General features: G+C 36.6%; 1 protein-coding gene across 1 annotated transcript in view; it reads right to left on the minus strand.

Annotated features, from left to right (window-relative positions):
- Cntnap2 (contactin associated protein 2) overlaps positions 1-15,390 on the minus strand; it is a 2,202,731-nt gene extending 2,187,341 nt beyond the window's left edge. Inside the window, exon 1 of the mRNA XM_060380093.1 lies at positions 14,184-15,390. Within this exon, the coding sequence (XP_060236076.1) occupies positions 14,184-14,280 (97 nt within the window). The 5' untranslated portion in view covers positions 14,281-15,390. The remainder of the gene's footprint in view (positions 1-14,183) is intronic.
- Between the last annotated feature and the right edge of the window lie 3,601 nt (positions 15,391-18,991).

The following is an 18,991-nucleotide window of genomic DNA, read 5'->3' on the forward strand; positions in this document are numbered from 1 at the left end:
AAAAAGCTTGTACAGAAAGAAATGTTAGAACTCATTTGTTATAAATAAGTGAAAATTCTAATGTCTATCTTAAGAAATATGGGAATTCTTATAATCATATTTAGTGTTTTAATTTTTCTTCTATTTTTATTTTTTATTAATTACAGTTTATTCACTTTGTGTCCCCCCTGTAGCTCCATCCCTCTTCCCCTCCCAACCTCATCCTCCCTCTCCCTTCTTCACCCAAGCCTCTCCCCAAGTCCACTGATAGGGGAGGTCTTCCTCTCCTTTCTTCTGATCCTAGTCTATCAAGTCTCATAAAATGAGGCTTCATTGTCTTCCTCTGTGGCCTGGTAAGGCTGCTCCCCCATTAGGGGAAGGTGATCAAAGAGCAGTCCAATTAGTTCCTGTCAGAGAAAGTCCCTGTCCCCATTACTACGGAATCCACTTGGACACTGAACTGCCATGGGCTACATCTGTGCTGGGGTTCTAGGTTATCTCCATGAATGGTCCTTGGTTGAACTATCAGTCTCAGAAAAGACCCCTGTGCCCAGAATTTTTGGTTCTGTTGCTCTCCTTGTGGAGCTCCTGTCCTCTCCAGGTCGTACTATCTCCCCCTTCTTTCATAAGATTCCCTGCACTCTACCCAGAGTTTGGCTATAAGTCTCAGCATCTGCTCTGATACCCTGCAGGGTAAAGCCTATCAAAGGTTCTCTGTGGTAGGCTCCTGTCCTGTTCCCTGTTTTCTCCCTCTTCTGATGTCCATCTTCTTTGCCTTTCTGAATGGGGATTGATCAACTTAGCCAGACTCCTCCTTCTACATTAGTTTCTTAAGGTGTACAGATATTAGTATGTTTATCCTACATCAAATATCTAATATCCACTTATAAGTGAGTGTATACCCTGTGTGTCTTTCTGCTTCTGGGATACCTCATTCAGGATGATCATTTCCAGTTTCCACCATTTGCCTGCAATTTTCATGATTTTCTTGTTCTTTTTTATTGTTGAGTAATATTCCATTGTGTAGATGTACCACAATTTCTGTATCTATTCCTCACCTGAGGAGCATCTGGGTTGTGTCCAGCTTCTAGCTATTACAAATAAAGCTGCAACAAACATGGCTGAGCAAATGTCCTTTTTCTTTTGGATATATGCCTAAGAGTGGTATAGCTGGATCTTGAGGAAGCACTATTCTTAATTGTTGGAGAAAGTGCCATTTTGATTTCCAAAGTGGTAGTACAAGTTTACATTCCCACCAGCAATGGAGGAGGGTTCCCCTTTCTCCACAACCTCACCAGCATATGTTGTCACTTGAGTTTTTGACCTTAGCCATTCTGATGGGTGTAAGGTGAAATCTCAGGATTGTTTTGATTTGCATTTCCCTGATGGCTAAGGACACTGAGCATTTCTGTATGTGTTTCTCTGCCATTAGGTATTCCTCTATTGAGAATTCTAAAATTATTGTTTTATATATGTAACTGTCACTAAGAAGTAAAAACCCAAATACTGCTAACACTGTATATAAGGATCATGTCAATATTTTATCAAGTTGACTATTGGGTAAGTAGTATTATTTCAAACCTCTAGAATCCTGAGTACAAGTCCTGGCTGAAATTTCAGGATTATAAATTTTCTCAGTATAAGATAGAAATTCGTATAGGTAAGAAGTGGATTAACGTAAACCCTATGAGCTTTAACGTTTTTCACATCCTTGTCTGAGTGTTCTAACAGAGAAGTAATAGATTGCTTTTATATGGTGAATCCCATGAAATCACTATAGCTTCCAGCATCATAAGATTTGACCATTGAATGTTAGTTCATCCAATGTAATCCCTTCCTTATATCCAAACCAAGAAGAAATGAAGGTGTACTTCATACAAAGTATGAACTTAAAGAAAATGAAATCACATGTGTTTGTATATATACTCTGAAACAATTGGGCAGGGTTTTGAGGTTGAGAAGATACAAAGCTCTAAATTTAAGCCAGGCATTATGATGCATCAATTTTATCCCAATATCCAATAATCAGAACCAGGCAAATATTGTGGAATTTTAAGTCAGGCTGGTCTATGTAGTGATTTCCAGACCAGTCAAAGCTATATAGTGAGACCCTCTCTCAAAACAAAACAAATAATCCAAGTGTCTCTCCCTCATTCTCTCTCCCTCTTTCTCTTACACTCACACACACACATCCTCTCTCTTTCACACAAAAACACAACACGCAGCATGACTTTAAGCACTATTCTCTAGTTATCAAATTATACATTATGATTTTAAAATATAAATGATATTCAATAACATTTTATAACAACTTTGACAGCATTGAAACACCTGATAGATTTTTATATGAAATACAGATATTTGCCAGTTGTCTGAAGTTTTCTCATCATTTATAAACTTTGTTGAGTGAACTTTATAGCTAGAATAACTCTGGCATCACTGATATTTAATTTGTATAGTATTCCATTAAAAGTATGCTTTGTATAACTGGTAGAGTATGGCCAACTATCTGAACTAAGTGAAACACACAAGAGATCCCTGAACACATTCATCCAATCAAGTAGTTGGAAAGTTATCAGTCTATCAAGCTATAGTTTCATATTTCATTGGAAATAATAGATGCATGTTCACCTGTAGCTAAGACAATAGCTATAATGTGTATAAGTATATTTTATATTTCTTGTTGTATTACATATGGATGTAACTTTCCACTGTTTTATCAAATAAATAGTATTAGTCACCACTATAATCATTACAATCTAGATTTTTAAAAATCACTCACTGGAGTCTATTTCCCCTGCATTCAGACCTAACCAGCCCAGGTATTTGGTGGTATTACAATCTAGACCAAAATTCTGAGGTTTTTAGTAGGAGTAACTTCACCTAAAAGTTGCAGGAAAGAAACAGAAAAATGTATTTCTACAAGGAAATGTAGAGGTTGAAGAGTTATAAGACCATATTATTGGCCACAGAGTGTTACATCACTGATAGCACAAAGATATTAGCAGAGATAGATTATAGTGTAAAAAAGTTGAGCTACCAACGATGTCTGTAGCAACTTTATTTGTAATAGCCAGAACCTGGAAACAACCCAGATGTCCATCAACAGAAATTGTGGTATTTTTACACAATGGAATACTATTCAGCAATTAAAAAAGAGGAAATCATGAAATTTGCAGGCAAATGGTGGGATCTAGAAAAGATCATTCTGAGTGAGGTATCCCAGAAGGAGAAAGACACACATGGTATATACTCACTTATTTGGACCAATAAGATATGATAAACATAATGAAATCTATACACCTAATGAAGATAAACAAGAAAGAAGACCCGGAGTAAGGTGATCAATCCCCACTTAGAAAGACACATGGGATGGGCATTGGATGTAGGAGAAAATAAGTAACAGGACAATTGCCTACCACAGAGGGCCTCTGAAAGACTCTACCTAGCAGTGTTTCATAACAGCTACTAAGACTCATAACCAAACCTTCGGCAGAGTGTAGGGAATCATATGAAAGAAGGGGGAGTTAATATGACATGGAGAGGATATGAGCTCGACAAGGACTAAATATATCTGGGCACAGCGATCTTTTATGAGACTATTTCTCCAACCAAGGACCATGTATGGATATAACTTAGAACCTCTACTTGGATGTAGCCCTTGGTAGCTCAGTAACCAAGTGGGTACCCTAGTAAGGGAAACAGGGACTATTTCTGACATGAACCCAATGGCAGGCTTTTTGACGTCCCTGAGGGGAACTTTGCAGCCAGTCCTGAAGATACCTGATAAAACAGGATCAGATGAAAGGGGAGGAGGTCCTCCCCTATCAGAGGACTTGGAAAGGGGCAGTGAGGAAATGAAGGAGGGTGGGATTGGGACGAAATGAGGGATACAGCTGGGATACAGAGTTAATAAATTGTAACTAATAATAAAAAAATAAATGCTGAAAGAAAAAGTTGAGCTACAACGAGATGACATTAAAGAGACAGGGAAGAATAGAGAAATACATGAGTACATTAGATTTTGTGTTAAACAATGGTATTTCTTCGTCCACTCTGGTTATGCTGTAAATTAATAAATTCATTATGTATTCATTAATATTACTCCAAAGATTAAGAATATAACATCTCATGGTGCAGCATTTTATTTCTCCTGACTATACATCCAAAACAAACAAACAAACAAAAATATCCATGTACTAAGGAGACAATTCACTTCCATGTTCTGTGTGATTCTATTCATAATATTTTGAGAATAAAAACAACTTTATTTCCCATCAGCAGTAGGTAGATAAAGTTAACATGTGCATATACACAAGAGGATAATGTTTGGCCATAAAATGAACAGAATGGTGTCATTTGTAACAACATTGATAGAACTGGAGCACATTATGTTAAGTGACATAACACAGCCATTAAAAGCAAATACTATACAGGGAATCTAAGAGTTAATCACAAAGATTTTGAGAGCAAAATGCTGGTATCTAGGTTAGGAGAAAGCAGATGGAGGGATAAGGTGAGGTTGCAGGACATAATGGTGTTTGATGATGCATCAGGACAACTCCACAGAACAATAATGTTCTAGATTCTGGGATCTCAGGTAAACATGGCTAATATCTATCATCATAACTTGTTTGAGGAGTTAGATATTACTAATGGGATATAAGCATTATAGAGCATACAAGTATCAAAAATGATATGTTACATTAATAAATTTATGTTATTATATATCGTAAGAATAAATTTTATTAAAATTAAAGCAAATGTGTTAAATAAAGGACATAAGAAAATTAAAACTGTATTTAAACAGTTATTTTTTTTTAATTTTGCTATCAGTGAAAACCCTAGGGTCAAGATTAGAAGCCTAGAAGCTTGTGGAAAATGCAGTGGTACAACTTCAGGAAAATGCTAAAAACCTGAATATATCACCAGGGATGGCATCAGAGATTAGGGACAAGAAACAATAAATATAAATGCTCAAAAATGAAATACATATGTTTTCCCTGCTGCTGAAGCAGGTGTCTCTAATGAATCTAAAGAGAAAAAAACAAAAAAAAAAAAAAAACAAAACAAAAAAAAAAAAAACATTGCTTTACAGATTAGGACATATGACATTCAACAGCCTGCCTATAGATTTTGCAAATGGATTTTATATTTACAGTTTGGGGTATATTTTGCAAAATCAACCTTCAGGACATATTGAGATTAGATTTTAATCAAACTTTAGACATTCTTGACAACACAGTTTAATATTCTATGTAATTTAAATAAATGTTTAAATAGCAGTAATTATAACTCGCAAAAGCATAAAATCACATTTTAAAAATTCTGAATAAAAAGACAAAAAATGAATTAACTCTTTTATAAAGAAGATCTATAGTATGTGTATATCATATAAATTCTCTGTCTGACAATGCAATTTGAAGTCATTTTACCATAAAACAAAATGACTAAGACAAACAAAAACTGAAAACATAGAGGGAGTAGGACTTACCCCTTTGTGTCTATAGAAGCAGTCAGTGAACATTTCAAAGGCCAAATGGATACAAACTGAAACTCAAATTCGCTCAGAGACTTTGAGTAGTGTTCACTCTCAGCCAGCTTCCCTTTGGATCAAAGGGAAAGAGTTTGGCAAAGGGAAGAGTTCATGCTGCTGGCTTAGGCAAGGCACTTAACTCTATCACTTGCCTCAGTCTTCACAGCTGCCCACTGAAGCAAGGCTGTAAGGACTGGGTGACAAACACATTGTATCCCTCCAGAACTTAACATCTCACAATATCTGCTGGTGCCTGGAGTTAATATTAAAGACATTCACAAAATGTTTCTCTGTGTGTATGTGTCTGTGTGTTTATTCGTGTTTTCTCTGTGTGTGTAAATTTATAAAGCTGACTCATACATTTACAAAAATAAAATAAAATATACAAGCATTAAGCATCCCAGTCTTCAAATAAAACCATAAGACTGTACAGTAACATATGTGCATATAGTTTGTTATTTCCTCCCAATGAAAGTACCCAAGGTAAGCATATCAGTTACATCTTTAGCATAATACTGTAACAAAAGTGTGTGTGTGTGTGTGTGTGTGTGTGTGTGTGACAAAATTTGGGGAAAAAGAGTCATGAATTTGGGAGAGAGTGATAAGTACATGGGGGAAAAGGAGTGAGGAGAAATAATGTCATATTTTAATTTCAAGACATAAAAAAGAAAACTAAAATGTTTATTCTTTTTTCTTGAGAAAAGATCACTCTATGTTGGCTGTCCTGGTTGTCCTTAAACTCATGTGTAGATCAGGTCACAGCCTGGTCTAGATATAGATAGATAGATAGATAGATAGATAGATAGATAGATAGATAGATTCAGATCTGCACAATAGATATAGATACAGATAGGTAGATAAATCAGTAGATCCATGTGACTCTACCTCCCAAGTGTTGTTTGCCACCACAGCTGGCTAAACTTTAAATTCCGATTTTCACATTAAGGTGAGGCCCAAAAAATAAAAATGAGTGATATAGGTATTTCTTTCTTTTTTAAAATTATTTATTGCAATTTATTCACTTTGTATCCTGGCTGTGTTCACTCCCTCGTCTTTTTCCAATCCCTCTCTCCCTCCCTTTTCTCACCCTGGTCCTCCCCAGTCCACTGATTGACCCTAGCCTATTGCGTCTTTTCTTAAACTACTCATTTGTTGAATAATTTTTGAAAACTAGAGAAGTCCTTGAGACATGTTAAATATTATTCTTGAAGATTCCATTGATACCATTTTGATCATCTCCAAACCTTCCAGTTGATCAATTTCTGAGCACAACGTCAGTTTTATTATGGGACTATGTGTGGCCATTTCCTACGTTGTGTTTTGAAGAATTTTAGTTTCAAGGCATACTCAGTTTCAAGCTTTTTGTCAAGTAGGAAAAATTCTGAATTAAAATATTCTTTATTTGGTTGACTTAAAACAATTTTTCTTCTATTAATCTGAAAGCCTGGTGGTCCAAATACCAATAACCTAATTCACTCATTTAATTATCTGAAAAGTAATATTTTGAGGCACACTATTTTTTTCTGAACATATTTATACTATGAAGTAATATTTTCACATATATTCTATAATATTGTAAATTCCCACCCTAAGTTTCTGACCAGTTTAAGTACTATAAAGCAGAACAAGACTTTATCTTCTGTGAGATCAGCAACTTACAAAAAAAAGCTGCCCCTAAAATATGCTAACACTCAGCAACATGACATTGCTTATAATGTTTTTCCATCTCGGAATACTGTTTAATGTCTAAAAAATAGGTATAAATTCTTTAACAATAGATGTTACATATTTTTGAACACTTAAGAACTCAATTTTTGTTGAATTGTGGTTCCCTAGGAAAACGAACTAGCAGGGTGCTTCTATTTAATCAGCCTGCATTTGACATTAGTCCAAGATAACTAAGTCTATGTGAGTTACAATAGGCACCTTAAGTTTTCAGATGACAAAAATTCATATGTATTATTTTATTTGTTAACAAATGATGTTTCTCATGTTCAAAAGCTGGTTTATTCAGACTATACAATTTACTTTTATCTGTGCATGTCTTTCAAATATTAGCCTTACAGAAAGCCAAAGCTGATGTAGTCATGATGGTTCGGGAGAAATTGTGGCACTGAGAAAACTTTTCCTTTCACATATTATTCCAACATGACATTATGACAGTGAGGTGAGTAAATCCTTGTTGAATTTCATTAAAATTTATATAACACAATCCCAACTTCTAGGCACCGCACAGCACAGGCTTAGCAAATCTGACAGGGTGTATGTAGGTCACACCTCTATTGCCTGTCATTTCTTGAGATTCACATCTTAGCCCACCATCACAGTGCAAACAACAATAGGAAAGGCTATACCAGAAAAGGCCGAACCCTGAACTAACAAAATCTTTTCTAAGTTTAAGGGTATTGTTTCTACTTAAATATTCCCAGGGTTAATTTTATCACTTCCCTAAGCATTGAGAGATGAAAAGGGAGTACTCATTACTCATATTTATGAGGGCATTTCAAACAAACTCAAATCAGAAGGAAAATGTAGACTGCAGCTCTCAGGAGCACTTCTATATTTCTTCCACGCTTTTACAGTGTACCAAAAATATGCTCTCTTCAGCAGGCAAAGTCGGAGCCAATGACTACATCTTTATTTCCAGATTTCCTACTATCAGGGGAGGTTTAAAAATCTGGAGTGTTATAAAAAAAACAGTTAAATACTTCAAGCTGTTGGTATGATTTGTCTGCCACCCAAATGAATTAAGCAAGAGTTTAAAGAGATCTGTATACCAAGTTTTCAACTAAGAAAGCAATCGACGTTGATTTCAAACATGGTTGTGGTATTTGTCATAGGATACATGACCAGCAGAATTCGTGTCTTCATAACTGAATAGACGGGACAAGAGGTATAACAGTAGGCATGGAGTAACAGGTCAGCGAGTTGGGGAACTTGCCCATGACATAAATAAGTTGAAAGTGTACCTTCAGGGACCACTCCACCACCAGGCTATGTGTTAAATGGTAATATTATTCACAGAGGACAGGAAAGTGCTTCTCACGGAAATAAATATCATTAACAGCATCATGCAGAAGAAAGGCACAAATGAGACACCCAGGAAGTCACATAAAAACTGCAATTCTTCTACAGGATATCACATGAAAAAAACAAAACAAAACAAAACAAAACAAAAAAAACATTACTCACTCCTTGGAATAATTGTAAAAGCCTGCAGAAATTTTCTCATACTCATCTTCATTTACAAATAATATTATTATGAAAATTTTTAGCAGTTTATGGTTTTAGCTGGCATAATAATCAAAATTCTCTTCTTTGAATTTTTTTTATCAGAAAGGGATTTAGATAGAGCTCAAATACTAACTTCCATATAATTATGAATTAATCAAAGGCATGGGGGTTAAATGTGAGACAAATCATGTTCATTAATCTTCATTCTAGCATTCAACAGACTCTCCAGTTATTGGAAATAAAGAATCAACATGTTTTCTTCACACTACCACTCATATTGCAGATACTAATTCTTGCTTTCAGCAGAGAGGAGAGGAGAGGTGCTTGACACATCCTCCGTACACTTCCCACAGACACGCAGAGATATGCCTACCCCTAACCTGGAAAGAAATGAAGAGAATGTTGACATAGAGGCCGAGAGCGTCACATAGAGATTCTTCCTGAAAAATAAAATTAAAAAAACCTATTCTGACCAGGAAACCTGTCATATTTCTACATCTCAACGTCCAGATTGTGTACATTTCAGGAGGTTCAAATGTTCACTGTGTTAGAAGTCATCTTATTTTCACCTTAAAATATTAAAAGTTATGTTAAAATAATCTCATTACTCTTCATATATGTAAAACAGTAAAAAATCATGTAGTTCCAAACAACTCAGTATTAAATAATTATAGACATAGATTCATAAATTCTGATAACTGCTTTTAGACACTATTCATCTATCTGAAAATGCTGGTGACATCCAAAGTAAGATAATGATATAGACAGAAATATTTACTTATACACAACTGCTTAGAGTGGTTTGCACTTTTAAATCAAAGACCACATGTTAAAACGTGTCTATATATATTGCTTTTCTTCACTTTTCAATATTAATCACAATGGAGAAAACATGTTTCTATTAGCCCTTTATCATTTTAAATTATAATATAATTACATTGTTCCTCTCTTCCCTTTCCTTTTTTCAAATTTCCCCATAAACCTCTTCATAAACTTCTCCCTTAAATTTGTGGCTTTCTTTCTTGTTAACTATTACTGCAAACAACTATATTTATGTATGTACATATATATCACTAAATATAACTGAATCGGCCCATAAAATGTTACTTGTATGTATGTTTTCAGGGCTGAGCTATTTGGCACCAGGCATGCTCTTTCGTGGAGAGACCACTCGCCTACTACCAGCTTTCTTCTGTTCTCTGTAGTTCCTTGTGTAGGATTATGACTTTGCAGGATTTCCCCCATTTCCATTTTGGCATGCTCATTTGTGCTGTCTAAATTTACATTTCCTCTTTTGTAGCATTTGTGTGTCTGTGTGTGTTTTCTTTGTGTGTGTGTGTGTGCACATTTGCGTTCATTCCATGTGTGTCCATGTATGTGGAAACCAGAATTACACTCAAGCATCCTACTTTGTTACTTTTGCAGTTGTTGTTGAGACTGTGAATCTCACTGAACTGATCAATGGTTTTCTAGACTAGCTGTCCAGGAGTCAGAGGGGATTGACCTGTCTCTATTCCACCAGCAGTAGGATTACAGATGTGCAATATAAAATCAGTATTTACAGGGTTCTGGGGAATCTCAGCTCAGGTCGGCCTGCTTGCACCACAGGAAGTTTGCTACTCAGCAATTTCTTCTGTTTATATTTAAGATTTTTAATAACATTACAAAGTAGATTTCACTTGAGAATATATGTAATATACATGTATATTCTCTGCTCTATATATAACAAATAAATACAGAATTTTTTAAAACTCAAGTGAAACAAGGTTAGTCATATCACAAGACTTTTATTTTTTAAACCATATGCAATTTATCAGGCATAAAGACTGATTCATTTATTTTAAAGATCTAATAAGTCCTTTTTGCTAATAATACTTATTGAATCAGACAAATGGAATAGAAGCTTAAAAATAATAAAAAATAATAAAAAACATGCATTATAAATACATTTTAAAATGTAGTGTACATAGTGAATAAATTATAAAAATTAAAAAATATGATCATTAAAAATGTAGTGTACATAAAACAACTTTGAAACTTTCACAAATGATGAATTACATATGTATAAATGCATGAAGGTTAATCGAGATATTTATCAAATATAGAGAATTATGTTTTATGCAAATTAGTTCTACTTTGTGGTAAAGGATTAAAACATTAAAATTACCATCATCATCTGAGCATAAGATCCAATGTCTGTAAACCAAGATCTGTCATTATCTCCAACCAGTTAAAGGTTCACTTCTTACTAATTAGCATTATCTAAAAAATGTATAACCCTTCTCCCTATGAGTCCTACTGGTCAAAAGCATACTTTCAGTTAAAATTTTCTTCTCTAACAAACTCATTATTCTGGTGAACTAGACATAAAATGAAAGCATTTGATTTTATATTATTTTCATACATTATATTTAAAAATACCACTTTGGGAGCATTATATGAGATCAATAAACATTGTCTCACCTCTTTATCACTGTACAGGTAAAGGTCTAACTATGATCTTGATGATAAAATAAAATTCTTAAATGATGTTATATAACAAATAAATATGTACATATTTACATCTATGTTGATATCTACCTGATGTATTATTCATCTTTCTATTTTACTACATATATACGCATGTGCTTGTGTATGCCATATATGTAACAGTATATTCATAAGACATTATTTGCACACATGCAAAACACATTTCACAATATAATTCAAGTTAATCTTATGAGAACAGTTCCACAAGGATCACATAAGTTGGCCTTTATGAGTAAACATTTAAGTAAAAAAAAAAAAATACAGTAATGCTTAAGAAATCAAACTTACTAAGTTCTAGCCTAAGCCCCTTATCATTTAGGGCACTCTATAAGTGTTAAAAGCGTGGTCTAATCAATTTACCCCCTAGTGGTGGAGAGCTCCTTCTGCGCTTCTCAAATGAGCTTTCACAGGAAAGGATGCACACACTTCTCAGCTCAGCGTTGCATCGTTTATATGGTCACATATAAATAGATCGTAATTTTATTTGATCTAAGAAATAATGGCTTTAATTTAAATTGAAATATATCTACAAAACATAGGAAGAACAACCTTTATGTACATGCCCGGAACAGCAGAAAGAAATAAGCTTAAGCCATGGTCTACAGAAAATGTATATTATGAAAGTCAAAAATATTAATCATTTATGCAAGAATGCCTTTTATACTACAAAGTTACTCTGGAGCAGGGTGTTTGAGCATAGTCATCATATTTTCAAAACATGAACTACATGAACTCCTCCTTTCAGAGTTTTCTACTACTTTCTGTGTCATGATGACCCCTCCTGGTTGAGCTGTTCATTAACTTAGATTCATGGAGTTACATTTTTTCTGCCTTGAACCTTTCTAGGTATTAAAAACATAAATATCATACAGTGTTTCAAAATACAATGTAAAATTAATAGCTTTTATTATGTATAAAATAAACTAAATTTAAAAGTTCAGTCTCATTACTAAATATAGGTATCAGTCATTATTAAATTCACTTCCAGGATGTAGGGCAACTTTGGGTTTGTATCTCAGAGTTTAAAATCAAATATAACAAAAAAAAAACTATCTCTATTTACCTATTATATATTTTAACTATTTGATTTATATCAAATAACAACTAAGTAAGTCCTAAACTTGAAACACAAGTATTTTTAAAGTAGTGATTTTTGTGTTATTTTCACTGATTTCTAAGTAGTGAAAACTAAGCACATATTTCTGGAATAACACCTTTGGAATGTTTGAACTATAGCAATGCAACAAGAGCAAATAAACCATTTCAAAACACATACTGAATGGCTCAGATCAACCCATTCCTACTAAGGCATACAGAAAGATAAGACAGAGAATTCTGGAAGCTACTGGGAAGTAGAGACTCAAATCAGAGACTACAACACATTTTAACTTTTGGTGAGTTTACACGAATGTGGAAGCAAATTCTATACTACTGTAAAGCAGATTTGAAAATGGAAACTGAAATTCCATCAGAGTAATTTCCCATGGGTAGTGCTACATAGTTTTGTAGAGGTTAACATCAAGCAGTCTAGCTTTACAATTTCCATTTAAGTTTATGCAATCAACATGGATAAAAACAATACATATTTTTAAGGCTTGGTTGTGTTCTGAGAATACCACAAAGTTTCTTTTTAAGTTCACTACAACTTAGTTATCTGCTTTTTTGCATCTCAATCTTTAAGCACTGCAAGAAAATCTCATAGAGGATACTTGGGAAATATGTCAAAATACTACTAATGACAGCACTGTATATGAAAGTTGACCACAACATCTAAAACCCATTTCAAGGCTGTTCTTTATATTTTAGACATTGCAATAATAATATTAATATTAAAATACAGACAAAGGTGAACATCAATACAGCCACAGAACTTTCAGCAGAGAGAGGGCAAATCATGTGTGAAGCATCTGGAAGCTACAAATTCCATCTATCCTAGGTGGAGAATATTTCACTCTGAACTCCACAGTCCGTACTCTGCCACCAATGGATTAATCCAATCTCACAAACAAGGCTGTGCTTAAAAACACTGGATAAAGTGCTACAGAGAATCAGTCCAGTGTTTAACTCTCTCAGAAAGCCAACTATGTCTTTCCTCTCTTTATACACAATATGCATTCCTAAAGCAATGCAGAAAATGGGCCAGATCTTCCATTTGTCCAAACCTCATCAAAACATGAATAATACCCCTCTCTTTCTTTAAAGACCACACATTCTCCTGAAAACACATCATTTTCCTAAAAACTTTCAAACCGTTTCATCATTATCCCATTAATGACATTTGCACTAGCTGTCCCAAGCCCTGGCCTTCATGAGTCATGCCTATCACACCGGGAACTACTAAAGAATTAGTGCAGTGTCAGTTCCGATAATAAACTTACTTTTTAAATATATACAAACAAGTGCTAAATGAGCATTAACTTTTTAGGAGGGTTCAGATTAGTGAATCCATGGGTGCCTGAACTGCTTGAAGAATGTTCCCCTTCCCTCCTCAGACCAACACGTAAATCAAAACCATCAATAAAAATCAGAAACTTCTACTCCTTTTCTGTCCTACCCAAGAAAAAACGTAATCGTCTCCAGTCTGCACAGATAGGTCCCAAGGAATGACTACACTCATCACTCTAACCAAGCAGTTGCGGAGCAATCTTCAAGACAAGGAACAACTTTCCAGAAGCATCCAGCGCTATAAAAATCCTCTCCACTATACAAGTAGCTCCCTGGGTTTGGAGTTTCTCTGCGGCAGTGGGTGCAAGTGCAGAGCACCAAACACACAAGCAGGCACCGACACTTACACCATGGACAAGAACTGAGACTGCACCTCGGAGTTCATACCCGGCCGCCCTCACACCAATGCGGCACTGAAGTGGCTCCAGCACGGAGCCATGGAGAGGAGAGGACTACTTACGAAACGTGGAGGGAGCCGTCCAGGCTCTGCAGATGAAGCTGCTGAGAATCCAGAGCGAGAGCGCTGCCCTGCAGCCTGCTCTCAGAGGCATCACCATCCTTTCTGCCTCCGGGCCAGCTGTACTCCAAAAGCTTGCTGCGGAGATGCAGTCCGTCTCTCCGTGAGGTTCTTGAAGGGAGCTAGTCTGTCTTCAGATGCGAGAGGAAGTCAAGCTCCTCCTGCTTCGCTTCCTCTCCCCTCACCCCCTGTAGGTTCCAGTTCTGGGCTGGCAGCAGCAGGGGAGGCGCAGCCTGGCTTTCTCCTCACTGTGGGTCTGGTCTCTTGCTCTGCGAGCCAGTGAAATGCCAGGGGAAGAAATTCAAACCGAGAAGCAATAGGAGGGGTGAGAGAGAGGAGGGGACTGACACCTACCCCGCCCTCTCTTGTGAAAAAAAAAAAAAATACCAAAGGACGCTTAGGGGGAATCTGGAAAGCACTGAGCCTGCAGGAGAGAACCAGCGAGCTGTGGGTCTGATGATGCTGTTGTTGCCACTGCGGGCAAGTGCTCTGGTGGCCACTGGGCAGCGCGACTCAGAGGGGTTTCCAGTAGGCTGTCAGCTCCCAGGCTGAGATCAAGGATGTGCGGAGCAGAGCGCAGCCCAACGGTGCATGCTCGGCTTCAGCGCGGCGCAGCACTGAGAAGCATTTCTGGCTGGAGAGCCACAGCAGCCGCCGCCACCGCAGCCCGGAGCTGAAGACTCAGCTGCCTTCGGCAGACCCGGGCGAGCCTGCTAAGGGAAGCCTTCCCACTTCCCTTCTTATTCCCTTTCCCGGCCCCTCCTCCGCCTTCTTTTTCTCCTCCTCCTCTTCCTCCTCCTCCTCTTTCTTCTCTTTTCCTACCGTACTCCTCTTGCTGTAACAACCTTTCTGCCCTGGCTTCGCCTGCTCTGAAAGCAAAAGAACGAAGGAAGCTACCGGCCCAGGTCCATTAACTGGATTCGGGGTCAAGGCAGAAGAGATGCGCCGCTCTAAAGGATGGAGGCGCTGCTGTCCGCGGTGCTGAAGTTGGGGATTTGCTGTGTAATCTAAGAACCCTGCTGACCTGACCCAGCAGAAGGAAAAAACCCCTCTCTGGGACGCTCTCTCTTAGGTTTCTCTCCTCCTCTTCGGACATAGATGGTACAGGCTCCTGGAGCTTAGAACCCTCGAGAACCACAATCAGGCGTCTGAAAGGCAGGTCTTCTGAATGATCCTAACATCCTGGCTGCTGGAGAAGAGAGAGGATTGCAGACGTACCTAATGCAAATGTTTTAAAGGTGTAATTAATTCATATTTACTCATATATACACACGCATACACGTATACACGTTCACCAAACACATGCTGCTGAAAAAATAACACACTGCAAACACAAACACAAGCAAACCCAAGAGCAAAACTAGAATAAATAAGCAGTCAAATTACAATCACTTCAGGGTACTCAGGGTGGTGCAAGTATTGAGAACTAGGGACATCTGTAGAAAGGATGGTTTCTCTAATCATTTAGACGATTTTAATAGCAAGGTTCAAGCTTTTCCCTCTTTAGCCACACTCTATACCAATTTGGTTTTTTAACATCCAGCCCCAAGAATTACTTGGATTCTTTTCTCCCCACAGAACCAATTCTTTCACTGACTTTACTGACACAATTAAGAATTATAGGTCTTCTAAATACCTAATGATGTTTAGGAAGGTTTGAGGAGGAGTAACCATGTCTTTCAGTGTTATGCAATGAATAAGCATTTGCCTTTCATGATAAATAAAAACTTTATGATGATTTGCCTACTCCCTGAATAGATTCTGAGTTTTAATGTTATGCTTAGGTCTTAGAAAGGTCTACTGTAAACAGAGCTGTGTGCTGCATAATCAGTATGGTGCTAATGGACGTGATTCAGCATTAATTTAAGCCGTTTTTCTTATTGATTTAAAGGGATGCATTGTTCTAGTAAAAACTATGGATTGGGTAAACTCTGAAAAAATACTCGATGAACAATGGTGGGGAAGAAGAACCTAACCCCCCAGTTTATAAACTACCTTTCTCCTCATACAATAGTGCTCGGGAATCTGTGATGATTATTAGAAAATGTTTATTTTCTATTTCCCACACACTGTCATAAGCCCACAAACACATGCCAGAACTCTGTGTAGGACTTTCATCAACCAACTGTAAGAGTTCAAAGGAACAAATCACGAGAAATATATTATGAAAGAACATAACTTTTTTACAACAGTCAGTTGTTTAAGTCTGTCTCCATTTTGGCCATTGGACTCATTGGTTAGACTAACATGGCTCTAAAGTACTGTAGACAGAAGGAAATAAAAAGGGGACATCGGGAGTAGCATGGTTTAGTACTTCAGTGGATGACATTCAGTGTGTAAAGTAAGCAGATTTGTAACTAATGTATACATTATAATATTGACCAAAACCAGCTGCAATAGATATATCTAGTTAATTGTTTCATAACATAAAATAATTTTCATTAAAATCATTCTAATCAGTTTATAGTCATTTCTTTAAAAGACCAAAGTTATACAAAACCTGCAACAGCATGCTGTTTTTAAAGGGTACAGATGACACCATGTCACTTTTATGCAATTTAACATGGGCTGATTTTATGTGTGACCAAAGAACTTGATAGAAGCACTGAGCATCAGCTTGAACATTACAACACAATTTACAGCACAGCTATTTTTCCTTCCCAATCTTGTTAACTAGATTTTAGTATTAGGAGAGACACACAACACAGTGAACGCAATAAAAGGTAAATAGTGATTCATTGGGTGCTATTGCTCCATCTTACTCTTCTGACCACTTCACTATTGAAGTATGTGAAGAAATTTCATTTTCCCTCAATTAGGAATATGTTAGTGAGAAGGCTAAAATCTCTAAGCTTGTTTCTCTTGGTCAGATAATGATGATATAATACCAGGAGGGCTGTCAACAGCCCTAACCGATGTCTATTATATCTGATAACCATGCTTCAAAGAGTGGATGCAGATCAGGGTCTGCATTGCATTTGTGTTTGAAAATGATTGAATACAGTTGGCAATGATCTTAACTATCGCATTAGCTAGATATAAAGTACATCAAAGCTGGAGGCAAGGAAATCTGTGGGCAATGGCATATAAATAGAAAATAAGGACATGCTTGGAAAAGAAGGGAGGCAAATACATGCATGGGCCCACACAGACACACCCATTATTCTATCTTCAATATTTCTTCAGTATTCTTTGCTATCTATTATCATTGGAATTGACATTGCTTTAAATGCCAACATTATATTTACAAGCCATTTTCATGTGCAAAATTGTCATGTAACACGTGAAGTTCAAAATTGGCATATAACACTTTGAAGTTCAAAATAAGTTTGTATTATCTTTATATCAAATACTTTTACAGTGAATGTTAATGAGATGATTTGTCTAGTATTCTCATATTATTAAGAATAAATACTCAAAAAAGTATTCTTTATTATTTTTATCTACTTACCAGTATCTATTCAAACTGTTTAAAAAGTTAAAAAAATATCAGATAGCAAATTTTTGAAACCCATAAAGTAGCAACTAAGTAGAAAAAAGCTAAAATAATTCACTTCTAACACTGTCTTTAAGAAAAATATCTAAGTGAGGATTGATCCTCTTACCCTGGGTCCTCCTTGTTTAACTTCTTTAGTTATACAGATTTTAGTATGTTTATCCTATCTTATAGGTCTAGTATCCACTTATAAGTGAGTATATACCCTGTGTGTCTTTCTGCTTCTGGGACACCTTACTCAGGATGATCTTTTCTAGATCCCACCATTTGCCTGCAAATTTCATGATTTCCTTGTTTTTATTGCTGAGTAGTATTCCATTGTGTAAATTTACCACAATTTCTCTACTCATTCCTCACTTAGAAAGACAAATGGGATGGACATTGGAAGAAGGAGAAAACAAGAAATGGGACAGGAGTCTACCACAAAAGGACTATGAAAGACTCAACCTAGCATTGTATCAAAGCAGATGCTGAGACTCATAACCAAACTTTGGGCAGAGTGCAGGGAATCATATGAAAAAAGAAGTGGTTGGTAAGACCTGGAGGGGACTGCAGCTCCACAAGAAGACCAACAGAACCAAGAAACTGGGGCACAGGGATCTTTTTGAGACTGATACTCCAACCAAGGACCATGCATGGAGATAACCTAGAACTCTTGCACAGATGTAGCCCATGGCATCTCAATAACCAAGTGGGTACCCGAGTAAAGAGAACAGGGACTGTCTCTAACATGAATTCAGTGGCTGGCTCTTTGATCACCTCCCCCTGATGGGGGAGCAGCCTTACCAGGCCACAGAGGAAGACAATGAAGCCATTGCTGATGATCCCTGATAGGCTAGGGTTAGATGGAGGGGAAGGAGGACCTCCCCTCTCAGTAGACTTGGAGAGGACATGGGAGTTGCAGAAGGAGGGAGGGGAGGTGGGATTGGGAGGGAATGAGGGAAGGGACTATAGCTGGGCTACAAAGTGAACAAGCTGTAATTAATATAAAAAAATTTAAAAAGAAGTCTCTGCACACCCCCAAAAAAGAATTGAATAATCAACAATAACAACAACAACAACAAAAAGAAAAAAAAATTTCTATTGAATGAAGCACTGAAAATAAGATACCTTTTAGAGACAATGAACCCTTGGAATTCTCATTAAATAAACTTTAATTCTGGAGTACAGACTACCCAACTCTGCCGAGAACCTGGATTAAGTCCTAGGCACCTTCATTGCTGTTAACAACTGTCTTCAATGACAGTTTTGAGAT

This window comes from Meriones unguiculatus, chromosome 3 (genome assembly GCF_030254825.1).
Source record: "Meriones unguiculatus strain TT.TT164.6M chromosome 3, Bangor_MerUng_6.1, whole genome shotgun sequence".
Taxonomy (NCBI): Eukaryota; Metazoa; Chordata; class Mammalia; order Rodentia; family Muridae; genus Meriones; species Meriones unguiculatus.